A 14,146-nucleotide genomic window follows, 5' to 3' on the forward strand; every position below is an offset into this window, starting at 1 on the left:
GAAGAGAAAAGCCAAGATCATTTATTTATCTATATAGGCATGCCAGAGTGTTGACATTTAGATTATTACCTTAGAATAGGATTTCCCAGTCGGCTTGATGGTAAGCCTTCTACCTGGTCTCTCTTTGGAAATGTTAGCATTCACTCCCTCCCTGACTCATGCAGAAACTTCAGCATCCTGAATAAACAATTCAGTTCAGCAAACATTTATTAAGTGCCTGCTGTCTTTAAGGTGCTATTGTAAATGCTGTGGATACAAAGACAGAAAAGAAACAGTTCCTAGCATCTATGAGTTAGTTGGTGGAGAGTAGGTGGGATTTTGTATTATAATGTTCATGGAAGAAGTATAAGAAGAGGCATCAAATGAATTCAGTTCAAGTCAAGAAACCATTTATTAAGTTCTCACTGTGTGCAGAGATGAGCATGGGGATAGAAAAAGGGATTAGAAATGGACCCGTGATTTCACTGCAATAGAGGATGCCACAATGAGGGAATTTCCTCTACCAATGTAAGAGGGTACCTTTTCTTAAAGTAATGGCTTACAGGATTGCTTAGAGCACGGAAAGGCTAAGAAGTGTTAGGGTCACACAGCCAGTATGTCAGAGGGAGCACTTAACTCGTTTTCTTGATTCTGAGGTCATGTTACTATCTGTTGTACCATGAATGCTTCTCTCTGAGCACTTGGAAAGATTGAAAGTTTAGATAAGTCATGTTCTTTGTCTTTGGGAGCATTCAGTTAAGAAGGGCTAGAACACACAAATAGACATCATTATAATACAGAATGTTCTGCAACATCAACATCAGAGTAGTGTGATGTCTCATCATGGTGCAGAAATGACCCTGGGTTCTCACAGAGCATATCAGTAAAACACAAAGGCTGGCAAATCCTGTAAAGTTGGTAAGATTCTTTGAATACAGACTAGATAACTATTTGTGTTTAACCAGGGACTCACCTACTTAAACTTTTCAGGATCATATGTTGGACCCATTTAGCTACATAAGTAGATAATCCAGTGGCCATAAATTAAGAGGAGATAAATTGGGATATCTTTTTCTCCTCTTTCCACTTTGGTTTGTCTTGCTGCTGAAAGTGATTTCATTTTCGACATGTTCCCCCTCTTGGTGATAAAGACTATTGTTGTTCGGTCCTTCAGTCATATCTGACTCTTTATGACTCTGTGGACCATACTGTACATGAGGTTTCTTTGCAAAGATAGTACAGTGGTGAACAGAGGTTAAGTGACCTGCCCAGGGTCACAGAACTACTAAGTGTCTGTGGCCGAATGTGAACTCGGGTCTTCCTGACTCCAGGATCCTTCCATTGAGCCATCTAGCTGCCTCAATAAAGACTGATACCTGTAGGGTTTTCCCTGATACCTGTAGGGTATCCCTGATTACCTGTAGGGAAATGCTAAGCTGATTCTCCTTTAGAAAAGTTAGGGACCCTTGCCTTAGAATGCTTAGGCCTCCTTATTTCAAGCTTATGTATTTTCTTAGAGAAAAGCTAAATTCCTCCTTAATGGAAGTAGCCAATTCAGTAAGTACTTGAAGACAATTCATTTTTTAAAATTAGCATTTGGTAGTCTTTGAGAGAGATTGAAAGCAAAAGGAAAAGGGGACAACAGAGGATGAAATGGATAGATAGTGTCATGGAAATAATGAACATGAACTTGGACAGACTTTGAAAGATAATGGAAGATAGAAGGGCCTGATGTGCTATGGTCCATAAGATCATGAAGAGTCAGACATGACTGAATTATTTTACAACTAAAGCCTTATTTCTAGTGACCTACCTTCCTAAGGACTTTCTTTTTAGACCTTTATTTTTCTGATTCCTCTGAATTCTCCTTAGGATCTTTTCATCCTGTTCTAATTAATTATAAAGCTAGAGCTCTATTTAGAACAAATAGACTGGAATCAAATATGGTGCAAGGTTTTCCTCACAATTTCTGGTGTTATTTCTACTAAAACATGTCACTATCATGTTTCTTTCTTTTTTTTTTTTCACTACTATATTTCTACTTGCTGTTCACAGTCCCCTCTGACCAGGAACTAGTCATTCCCATTCTTTGGGATATAGACTAAATAGCTTTCCAAGCTCCCATCCACCTCTAAGATGGGTATTGCTGGGTTGTTGGGGGCCATTTTTGTAGAAAGCTAATTATATTATATCCTTTTAAGCTACACTACAAGATAGTGTGACATTTGTCTTTTTTTAAACAGAATTTTTTTCCAGAGCATATGGTGTCTTTTGCAGCTGAAACCAATGGAGAACTCTCTCAAGCTCTTATTTTACAGGTATTGCATATTTTCTTTGAACTAGGTCAGCAATAGTTTGATTAAATTGTTGGTTTGAGAACTTGGCTTGAAAATGCCTAGGCTTAAAAACTTTTTTCATCACTGATTTTAGTTTTTCAAGAAATGAAAAATAAAAAACAACAAAAAAAATTAATAGAATATAAGAAGCCAATGGGTTGATTTCTTTATTTCACTATATTTATTTATTTATTTACAAAAATGGTCTTTATTCCTAGGTGTTGTAGACCCATTGGGAAGTGATTCTGATGTTAAGAGGAATGGGGAGAAGGAAAGATGAGGAGGGAGATGGGTTGGGGAGAAAAACTGAAACGGAGTGTCATAAAGAGACAGATGAGAGATAGAGACAACATTTAAAAATAAGTAACTTTGGACATTCTAAATCAGCGAATTCCATGTGTTACTATTAGTACTACAGTAGTACTATTAGTACTACTGCTTCCAGGTAGTAGTATTCTTCTGGTTTGTCAGACTGCCTAAGATATTAAGATGTAATATTATTATCACTATGACTATGATTTTGATGGACAACCATCACTGGCACCACAACTACTTTATACTATTAGTGAAAATTGTGAATTGTTACTATGTGATGTATGTTGAAAGTTTAGATTGTTCTACTTTCTTGTTGGAAAATCAAAAATAAGATCAAGAAAGGGGAAAATTCTTCAGTAAAGAATACTAAGATATGGTTTTTATAAGTAGTCCAAATACAGTGAGTCCTGTTTCCTAATAAAAAAGTTTTCTTTAAATATAAAATTTAAAAAATTATAAAAGAGCATACAAAGCCTGTAAAATATTTTCCCAACATGTTAATTCCTCTTAGCTGAATCTGGAGAACTTTAATGAGAATAAGAGATAAGATTATTTGACTAAACAATATAGAGATATGTGTCATGAATTTTGTGCATCTATTATGTTCATTTTTCTTCATGTAGTAGTGGCTTATGATGTTCATTCCCCAGAAATTTGACTGGAAGGAAAAGTGATTTGAATTATTTTTCAGGTAGATTAGTTGATCATAATGCTATAAATCTGCTGTTACTTTTAATAAGTAATTTCTCTATAACTGCTGGAGTTTCACTGGGAGAGCTACAAACAGCTGAGAAACACTGTGATGTTACTTTCTTTCACTTTGAAATGTTAGTTTCTTTTAAGAACAGGAAAACAATATTCTTTTTCTGATTTTTTTTTGTTTCTAGAACAGAGATCAGATGAATAACATTTATTTTTAACAATCTTTTGGAATGGTATTAGTATTTGGAATGGTATTAGTAGTGTATTTTAGTTTGTGGAAAGTCCAAAATCTTTTGGCAGTGTGGTTTGTTATTAACAAATGCTTAGCAAGCATGGTGCAAAATACATTTGCAGACACAAGGAAATATCATGGACCCTGCACTCAAGGAGCATATAGTCTAGTCAGTGGAAAGACATGTGGTTTTCTCTGGAAGATTAATAAATATAAGAAAATAAATAATCCTACTTATTCTGAATCATCTATAGGGCTATTCATCCAATAGAATGATATTTCATAATTTCTACCTCCCTTCTTTTAAAAATTACATTTGTAGCCCAAATGATTATACTTTCCTTATAATTAAATTTAAATGATACATTTTTTGTTTTCTCACTGATTTTCAAAAATAAATTCTGCTCTAATGTTTTATTTGATGGCCACAATTTAAATGATCTTATTGATTATTGGCAGATAATTCCATCTCCTATGCTGTTGTTATTATTACTTCTATATTATATCTATTCTATATATTGTATTCTATAATATATCTATTATATACTTCTCCCTTGTCACCAAGGGGGTCTAAGATATAGGAGGTTAACTAAAACTACAAGATACCTCCTGAGGGAAATCTGTGGCAACTGAGGATCATAAGGAGAATTCCTTGCTACTTTGATCAATACTGCAATTTTACTCCCTTGTTTTTCATGGGAGAAGGAAGAGGCACAGACTATCACATCGGGGTGAGATGATTGACACTTATTGACTCATTGACTGCCACCTCCACCTCTGGCTTGATTGGTTCCCTATATCTGAGAAACTTCCAGAAGAAAGTTCTCTATTAACTGAGAAACTTCCAGAAGATAGTGACAGTGAAAGCCACAGTGCTTAGTGAAGAATCAGAAATACCTTCTGACTGATTTGGAATTTTTACAGGTAGTCTAGATATCTACATCATGCTTCTTGTTTTATATGCCTCTTATTCTGTAGGGAGGCATCAAATTTCTTAGCATCTCTCCTTCTATTTTTCCTGTTTTAAAAGCATCTTGGGGGGATGTAATAGCAATGGCCTCTCACACCCGTATGTGTGATTTCCTTCTATGTTGTTGTTGAAATTTGCCATTTCCAGGTAAAACCTGTGAAGTTCCATTGGTTTGGGAACTTGGTAACCACCACTCCCTTTCCTCTCCCCACATCCTCAAACTAACCCCAACCCAAGTAAATAGTGATGGAGAATAGAAAGCCCTAGTGTCCTGCCCAGAATAACTGTGCCTACCAGTCTTTGGGATTGAAGGAGGATATTGAGGAAATGCAGGGAGAGAGAGAGAAATTGGACTAAATCATCTCCAAGCTCCCTTTCAAATCTAATATTTTATAAAACAATGGCAAGAGGAAGTCATTACTACCTAGACAAGGTAAGGGTAGAGGTCAGGCAGGGACCACTGTAGCAACTAGGACCTACTTTGGCTTCCTGGGGGCACTGGTGGTATCACCACCATCAGTAATTCTACAACACAGTAGAAGTGGTGGAGAATGTTTGGAAGTGGCAGCATGTCTCCCCTATTCCCACAGTTTATTGTAAATACTGATAGTATTCATATCATCAATATTTATATTTCCATTGATATTATATTATTACTGTAAGTCTTATCTCTGTTTAATGGATGAGGGGACTGAGGATCAGAGAGGTTAAGTAGTTTTTGTAATCCATGGTCATTTAGCCTAGTCAGTGGCAGGCCCAGAAGTTGAATCAAATTCTTTTGGCCCCAAGTTTGCTGCACTTCCTACAGTATCTTACTGCCTCTCGTCTCTCATCTAATCCCATACTGGTTTTTTAAATAGCCTTTTCAGTGGAGCCTCGTCAAAGGCTTTTTCCAAGTCTAAATAAATTATATTTCCATCTACCTCCAGAAGCAAAACCTGATATTTCAAATGGATTCGGTGGGGACAACAGGTATGTTAAATGGCTGTCACTATTTAATTACTGTCTTGGTTAGGTTACAGATATTTGAATTTAAAAGTTCTCCCTGAGTTCTTCTATGTGGCAATATACTTGGAGACTTTTGAAGGGATTATTTTTTTCATATTAAAATAAACTGCTGTTTCTGTGGATTCATGAGGATAGTCAACATCTTGCTCAGTATTTGAAATATATACAGAAGCTTAGATTCACATTTGCTATAAAAAATGAAGTTCAGCCTGATCTTTAGTTGGGAATAAGTTTCTTTAATGTTTTCTTCCAGAATTTTCTGAGTTCTAGCACTTATCCTGAAATACATGGTTACTTACATGCAAAAGAGCAGGGGAAAAAATCCTGGAAGAAGATTTACTTTCTTCTAAGAAGATCAGGTTTATATTATTCTACCAAAGGAACATCAAAGGTGGGTAGAAACAGAAGTGATGTCTTATTTGCCACGTGGCATTATAAAGTGAAGTATATCTTTGTGCGTCTTTTAATTTGATCACTTGAAGTTATCATAATTCATGTTTATGCATGAATTATTTGCAATGATCATTTGCAATGTTTGAAAGAAAAATTTGGCAAGACAGAAGTTCATTCATCAGGAAAGAAATAAGGAGAAATAAAAAACTAGAACATGTGCACTAAGTAAATTGATGGTAAGAAGGAAATAATGGTTTAAGGTTAAGGAGAAGAGCAATGCCTGTCTGGAAAAAGATAGCTGTCTATACTGGATCATATACACAAGTCATCCTCTTGTTATCAGGTACTTTACTTTTTACCCTACATGCTCTAGCGTGGGGTTGGCAAACTATGATACGTATGTCACATCTAACCTGGTATTTGCTTTTGAACAGCTCAGTATCATCTATTTAAAAGTGCAATAAAACATAATCAGTAATCTCTGCTGTTTGGATCAGCAGACTTCATTTAATCACTTATATTTAAATTTCTTTGAGAATTCTATAACATAATTTATTCAGCCCAGTTAATTAAATTAATATTTATTGAGTATCTGATCTGTGCAAGATGATTTGCTGGTGTTTTCCCTTGTCCTTATGGAGCTTACAGTCAAGTGGAAAACATAAAACATATACTCAAATAACTATTTTTAATATGAAACAACAAATCTTCAATTGTACACCTTAAAAATACTTAATTCAGCGTATTAGCTTCAAAGGTGTCCTGTTTGTCTGTGTCTTCCTCCCAAACTGCTCCTGTCCTCTGTGATTTAAAAAAAAATGTTTTGTCATGATGGAAAATGCTATCCACATTCAAAGTAAGAATTATGGAGTTTGAATGCAGATTGAAGCATACTATTTGCTTTTTTTTCTTCTGTTTTGTTTTGTTTCCTCTTTCTGGTGGTTTCTCCTATTGGTTCTAATTTTTCCTCACAGCATCACTAATGTGAAAATATGTTTAGTAGGAATGTCTCTGTATAGCCTATATCAGATTGTGTGCCATCTTAGGGAGGAAGCGGGGAAGGAAAGGGGAGAAAACTTTAAAACTCAAAAGCTCATGGAAGTGATTGTTGATAAATCAAAATAAACTAATAAAAAATATTTTCAAATGTTTTGACCCACTTTCCTTTTTTTACTTCTTTATACCCCTATTTTTAGTTACTCTCCCTCTATAACCTCCCCATTATAAAACAAAAACAAAAATCTTATCTTATGACAAATAAGCATAGTTAAGCAAAACAAATCCACCACTAGCCACATACAGAAATGTGTATCTCTTTCTGCCCCTCAAGTTCTCTGCCTGTGTCCCCATCTCCTAAAATAGTAGCTGGTCATTGCATTGAGTACTCAAGCATTTCAAAGTTGTTTTTCCATATCATGTGGTATAAAATATTGTTGTATAAAATATTCTGGTTCTGGGCACTTCACTTTATATTAATTCACATACATCTTTCCAAATTTTGTTGAATATATCCCTTTCATCATTCTTTTTTAAAACTTTTTTTTAAATTTGTTTTTCATATAACATATATTTTTATTCATACATCCCTCCCTCTATCTCTCTTGTCACAAAAACCCCAACCTTAAGCAAATACCTCATTATATATTTACATAATCTGGTAAAACAAATTTCCACATTAGCCATATTTGAAAATATATTTCTATTTCTATATTTTAAGTTCATCATTTCTTTGTCAGAAAGTGACTTGTGGTTTTCATCTTCATTCTTTTGGATTCATGGTTTATCATTGCATTGGTCAGAGTGCTAAAGTCTCTCAGAGTTGGTTTTCTTCATAATGTTACCATTCTATACATTGTTCTCCTAGTTCTACGTACTTTATTCTGCATTAGTTCATACATGTCTTCACAGTTTCACCTGCAATTGTCCATTTGATTTATTTCTTATGACACAATAATATTCAATTACATTGATACTCTGCATTTTGTTTAACCATCTCCAATAGTTGGATACTCCATAGTTTCTAGTTTTGGGTTGCCAAAAAAGAACTGCTTTAAACATTTTTGTACATATAGATAATTTTCTTCTTTCTTTGAATTCTTTTTTTTGGGGGGAGGGGGGTGGTATAGGCCTGATGGTGGCATAACTTGAGTAAAGAGTGTGATGGAGGCTAATGCTTTGTAATTGGAGTAAGCTGCTTCTGTTGCACTGACCCTTCTTTCTTTTCTTCTCCCAGATGCTGATCTTTGGTTGTTACCCTCTTTTTTCCCCTTTTATATCCTTCTTCACAGTCTGCACTCAAAAGTTGAAATTTGTCTTGTTTGCAACTGTTCCCTCCCTTTCCCTGTTCCCTCCTGTTTCTCCGTCGAGTTTAATGTATTTCTATATCAAACACTTTGTGTGTATTCACCCTCCTTAACCTGGTTCAGACAAGTGTGAGGTTCATTTGGTGACCAATCATACCCCTTTCTCCATGGCGGTATACTCCTTCTCTGAAGTACTTGGTTATGAGGAATTGTAAATACTTCCTCTTCTTCCCCTTTGCTTTCCTAGTATATTTCTTCTCCTTTCATTTTTTTTCTTTGAGGTTTTGAAGAAAGACTTCGTTTTGCTTCCCTGTTAAGCTATTAGCCAGTTATTATCATGTATGTATCGCAGGAGGTATTTACCTTCTTATAGGTACATACCTCAAATGTATTTACCTTTTTATGTTTCTCTTAGCTTGGTTTGAACTTTGGAATTTCTATTCAGCTTTGATCTTTTCATTAGGAATATTGAAAGACACATACATGTACACACGCATGCACACACACAGAGCTTGTTCTCACATACTCCATTAATCCATGGGTAACCTGAAATTTTAATTCTTTAGAGATTGGGTTATTGCACTACCCACAGCCATACATCATCATTATTAGAAGAACGTTTATATTTTTAAAATGGTTTTTCTTTCAGGGGGAAGCTTCGGTATCATTAATAGTACCACACAATTTTCCAAACACAATCCTACCTGCTGCCCTCCAACTTTTCAGTTTTAGGCCTAGTTCATTCATTGAACATCACACACACTCCCCCCCACCCCCCGCACACATGCACACATGCACGCACGTCTGTCTGTCTTCCCTCAAAAGGCTTGGTGTAGTTTTAAGCTTCAACAGCTTAAAACTGATTCTGCATTTAAAATGTAATAAGACATTTAGAGCACCCTGTGTCTCTTAGTCTCTCTTCATGTGCATGCATACTTCCGAAGAACCAGCTCCATGGATGGTCAGTTGAACTGTGTATCACTCAGTCAGTCAACAGGCATTTATTAAATGCTTCATCTGTGCTAGTCACAGTGCTAAGTGCTGAGAATATACATAAAAGCAGAAAGAAAGATAGTCCTACCTTTAGTGAGGACACATTCTAATGGAGGAATAAAACACATAAGACAAAGAAGAAAGTGAGGGGGTGGACAGTGGAGACAATGTATCTGAATGTCCTGAATACAGTTTAGAGAGGAATAAAGACATGACTGGCCTGGATGCCTTTCTTAAATGCCAGTTCTTGGAAGAGCTTTCCTATCAGAGAGAGAAGTCATAGGGAAGGAAGAAAATAGAATGTATTAAGTGCTTACTGTGTACCCGACACTATGCTAAGTGCTTCAAATATAATTTCATTTGGTCCTCACAATAGGTTCCATTATATCCCCATTTTACTGATGAGGAAACTGAGGCAGACAGAAGTTAAGTGACTTGCCTAAGGGCATACAGCTAGTAATTGTCTGAGACCAGATTTAAACTCAGATCTTCCTGGCTCCAGGTCCAGCACTCTATCCACTGTACCACTTACCTGCCTCTGCAGGGGTGGAGGGTACTTCTGATGTATGAATTCCAGAGCTGGAGTGAACTTCCAGGATGAGGATGTTTCTGGGGCATGGTAGAGAGAATCCAGAGTGCAATCTGGAGAGGGATGGGTCTATCATAGTCAAAACTCAAGTATTCTTCACTTGTTTTCCTTGTGTAGATTGTTAGGCCCTCTTCTGAGTGATTATGGATCAAATTCAAAGGGCTCTACAGTGTTTCAGACCTTAATTTATTTAGCACTGTGCCATCTACAAACTTGAGAATCTGGATGTCCTCATCATCTTTAGGCATTCCACGTGGGTTCTGCTCTCATTATACTCCGTGCAGGAGGCAAACATCTTTGTTGCTGCTATTTCCTTGAGACTCAAGGAACATAATAATACTTTGAAAACTTAAAAATGTTCTTTAGGTGTTGGCTGTTTTCACCCAGTTTCTTTGTCATCTTTTTTTTTAGCAATATGGGAGAAAAAATGACATAGCTTTCAGGAAATTTAAAACTTTAGACCCATGTGTCTTAGAATTTAAGATTTCTTACTTTCTGAATTTCTATCTAAATAATCAGAGAGCTAGAGGTTTTCAGTGCCATTGAACTGAATGATTGCATCTGCAAAGAAATTCTAACTGTACTGGTAATCCTGTTTTGTTCAGAGAATATACTTTTTACCGTAGGAAAGTAACACAACTCAACCGTAGTTCCAAACTGCTCCCAGAATGATTGGATCAGTTCACAACTTCACCAACAGTGCATTAAGTGTATTGATTTTCCCACATCACTTCCAACATTCATCATTTATCTTTTCTTTTATATTAGCCAATTTGATAGGTGTGAGGTGGTACCTCAGAGTTGGGTTGTTTTGGGTTTTTTTTTACATTTAATAGTATTTTATTTTTTCCAATTACATGTAAATCAACATTAACTTTTGTAATTTTTCTCCTTCCCTCCCTTCACTTTCTTTCCTCCTCCCTCCCCGAAACAGAAAGCAAGTCAATATAGGTTATACATGTATAATCATGTTAAACATATTTCCACGTTAGAAATGTTGTGAAAGAAGAATCAGAATAAAAGGGAAAAATCACGAGAAAGGAAAAACAAAAGAAAATAGTATGCTTTGATCTGCATTTGGATCTCCATAGCTCTTTCTCTGGATGTGGTTAGATTTTCCATGATAGGTCTTTTGGAATTGTCTTGGATCATTCTATTGCTGAGAAGAGCTATATCAATCCTAGTTGATCATCAGACAAAATGTTACTGTTACTGTGTACAGTGTCCTGGTTCTGCTTACTTCACTGGGCATCATTTTATGTAAGTCTTTCCATGTTTTTCAGAGTTGTTTTAATTTACATTTCTCAATCAATAATGATTTATAGCATTTTTTCATATGACTATGGGTTAGTAAAGCTTGATTTTCTTATAAATAATCCTTAAGCTAGTTGCATCACAAAATTATTGTGAGGAAGTAATTTGTGTATTATAAAACACTATATTCAGTGTGAAGTATTGCTATTAATCCATCCCATCCTTTCTGCTTTGGGAAGTTCATTTGATTGTTATAAACAGGAAAATTTTCTTTCTTTAGCTGACTGCTACCTTGGCCAGAAGAACTAATGAGCATTAAACCCTTTTTTTCCTTCACTGAGGTACTGAAGGACAGTGCTTTGCTCAGAGGATGCACTGTAAGTCTCTTCTCCCAATAATCCTCTCATTCTTCTCCATCCCCTTTACTCCCTTGTGGGGTTACAGCTTAAAAATGAGGACGTTTTTCATGTCTGTACCTACATAGGTTGAAAAATAACAGCACCAAATATTTAAATTCTCTGGTGTAATCAGTATCCCCAAAGTCCTTTTTATTTAGAAAACTGTATTTCCTTCTCTTCTGTTTTCAGGTGGTCATTTTTTTTTCAGCTCTCTAAAGTTACTACTGTCAGTTCCATAAGGGTCTTCTTCCTTAAGTATGCACCTTTAGCCACCTTATTGTTCCCCATTCTTCCAAAAAGCACTGCCGTTGTTTGAATTTAGTTTACTGCTGAGAATTGTGATTCCATTTTCAAGTCCTTCAACAGCCTGACTTCATCATTCACCTCTTAGTAATCCAGTTCCATGGTGACTTACAGTATTATCAGAGAAGATTTCATTCCATCTTTAAAAGAAATCCAAGTTATTTCCTAGTAAGTATGCTTATTTCTTTTTCTCAGAAGACCTGTAGCTTCTGATATAAGGTAGAGATTTTTTTCTCTTTTTCTTACTGGCAAGTCCTAGGCTAGGCCATATCTAACAATTTTAGCCACTGTCAGATCCTCAGTCAAGATATAGGTTGTGGATATCTATGGGGACAAAAAGTCTTTTCAAAAAAATTATTTGTTTTAAACATTGTTTTCTTTTAAATTTTGATTTCAGAATTCTCTCCCTTCTTCCCCCACCAACTAAGAAGGCAAGCAATATGTTATCAGTTATATATGTGAAATCATGTAAAACATTTACATATTAGCCGTACTGCAAAAGCAAGAAAAATAAAGTGAGAAAGGTATACAGAATTCATCAGTTCTCTCTCTGGAAGTGGATAGCATTTTTATATCATGAGTGCTTTGGAACTGTGTTGGATCATCATATTGATCAGAGTAGCCATTTCTTTCACAGTTCAGTCGTCTCCCATTTCTTCTCACTTCACTGCATCAATTCATATAGGTTGTGCCATCTTTTTCTGAACCCCTCTCCCCCAAATTTTAGCACAATAGTACCCCATACAATCATGTGCTACAACTTGTTCAGCCATTCGCCAATTGATGAGCATCCTCTTGATTTCTAATCTGTTGCCACCACAAAATAAGCTGCTATAAATATTTGGGTATATATATTCTATTTCTTTTCTTTTCTTTTTTGGGATACAGACCTAGTAGTGGCATTACTGAGTATTGCACAGTTTTATAGCACTTTGAGCATAGATCCAAACTGTTTTCCACAATGGTTGGACCACTTCACTACACCATTGGCAGTTCATTAGTGTACCTATATTTCTCCTTCATCATTTGTCATTTCTGATAGTTCTGAGTGCTTCAAAGTTATTTTAATTTTCATTTCTCTAAGTAATAGTGACTTAGAACATTTTTTCACATGATTATAGGTAGCTTTGATTTCTTCTTCTGAAAACTGCCTGATCATATACTTTGACCATTTATTAATTTTAGTTTTAATAAATTTGACTCATTTCTGTACACAGTGTATATTTGAGAAATAAGGTCTTTACCAGAGAAACTTGATGTAAAAATTTTTGATATTACTTCATCATCTGGGGTACCTTTTAGCAAAATGTAGTTTCCCTGATTATCTCTTTTAATTAAGTCTATTTTTGCTTTTGTTTTTGTCTAAGATCATGATTGCTACCCCTGCCATTTTTTTTTTACTTCAGCTGAAGCATGTTAGATTCTGTTCCAGCACTTTTTTTTGTAACTCTATGCAAGTTTCTTTCTGTTTCAAATGTGTCTCTTGACCCAATCATTTTTTAGGATTAGATTATTTAGTTTCCAATTATTTTTTAGTCTATCTTTCCATGGCCCTTTATTACATATAATTTTTATTGTGTCATGATCTGAAAAGGATGCATTTAATATTTCTGCCTTTCTGCATTGGATTGTGAGGTTTTTATGCCCTGTACATGGTCAATTTTTGTGTATGTGCCATGTACTGCCGAGAAAAAAGTATATTCCTTTCTATCCCCATTCAGTTTTCTCCAGAGGTCTATCATACCTAACTTTTCTAATGTTCTATTTACCTCCTGAACTTCTTTCTTGTTTATTTTGTGGTTAGACTTATCTAGTGCCAAGAGGGGGAGGTTCAGGTCCCCCACTAGTATAGTTTTGCTGTCTATTTCTTCCTGTAACTCCCTGAACTTCTCCTGTAAGAATTTGGATGCTATACCATTTGGTGCATATATGTTTAGTAATGATATTACTTCATTGTCTATGGTGCCTTTTAGCAGGATGTAGTTTCCTTCCTTATCTCTTTTGATTAGATCTATTTTTTGCTTTTGCTTTGTCTGAGATCAGGATTGCTACCCCTGCTTTTTACTTCAGCTGACATAATATATTCTGCTCCAGCCTTTTACCTTTACCCTGTATGTGTCACTCTTTTTCAAATGTGTTTCCTGTAAACAACATATTGTAGGATTATGGTTTTTAATCCATTCTGCAATCCGTTTCGTTTTATGGGAGAGTTCATCCCATTCACATTCACAGTTATGATTACTATCTGTGTCTTTTTCTCCATCCTTTTCCCCCATTTATGCTTTTCTTTCTCCTTTTTCCTTTCCCCCTTCACTAGTGTTTTGCTTTTGACCACCACCTCCTTCAGTCCCTCCCCCTTTTATTATCCCTT

General features: G+C 35.6%; 1 protein-coding gene across 2 annotated transcripts in view; it reads left to right on the forward strand.

Moving 5' to 3' along the window:
* GRB14 (growth factor receptor bound protein 14) overlaps window positions 1-14,146 on the forward strand; it is a 155,494-nt gene that overhangs the window by 114,885 nt on the left and 26,463 nt on the right. For both annotated transcript variants that reach the window (XM_020991076.2, XM_020991078.2), the window contains 2 exons: window positions 2,223-2,297; window positions 5,796-5,933. In XM_020991076.2, the coding sequence (XP_020846735.1) occupies window positions 2,223-2,297; window positions 5,796-5,933 (213 nt within the window). The remainder of the gene's footprint in view (window positions 1-2,222; window positions 2,298-5,795; window positions 5,934-14,146) is intronic.

The sequence above is a fragment of the Phascolarctos cinereus genome, unplaced genomic scaffold (genome assembly GCF_003287225.1).
Source record: "Phascolarctos cinereus isolate Bilbo 61053 unplaced genomic scaffold, phaCin_HiC Scaffold_726;HRSCAF=1367, whole genome shotgun sequence".
In the NCBI taxonomy this organism is placed as follows: Eukaryota; Metazoa; Chordata; class Mammalia; order Diprotodontia; family Phascolarctidae; genus Phascolarctos; species Phascolarctos cinereus.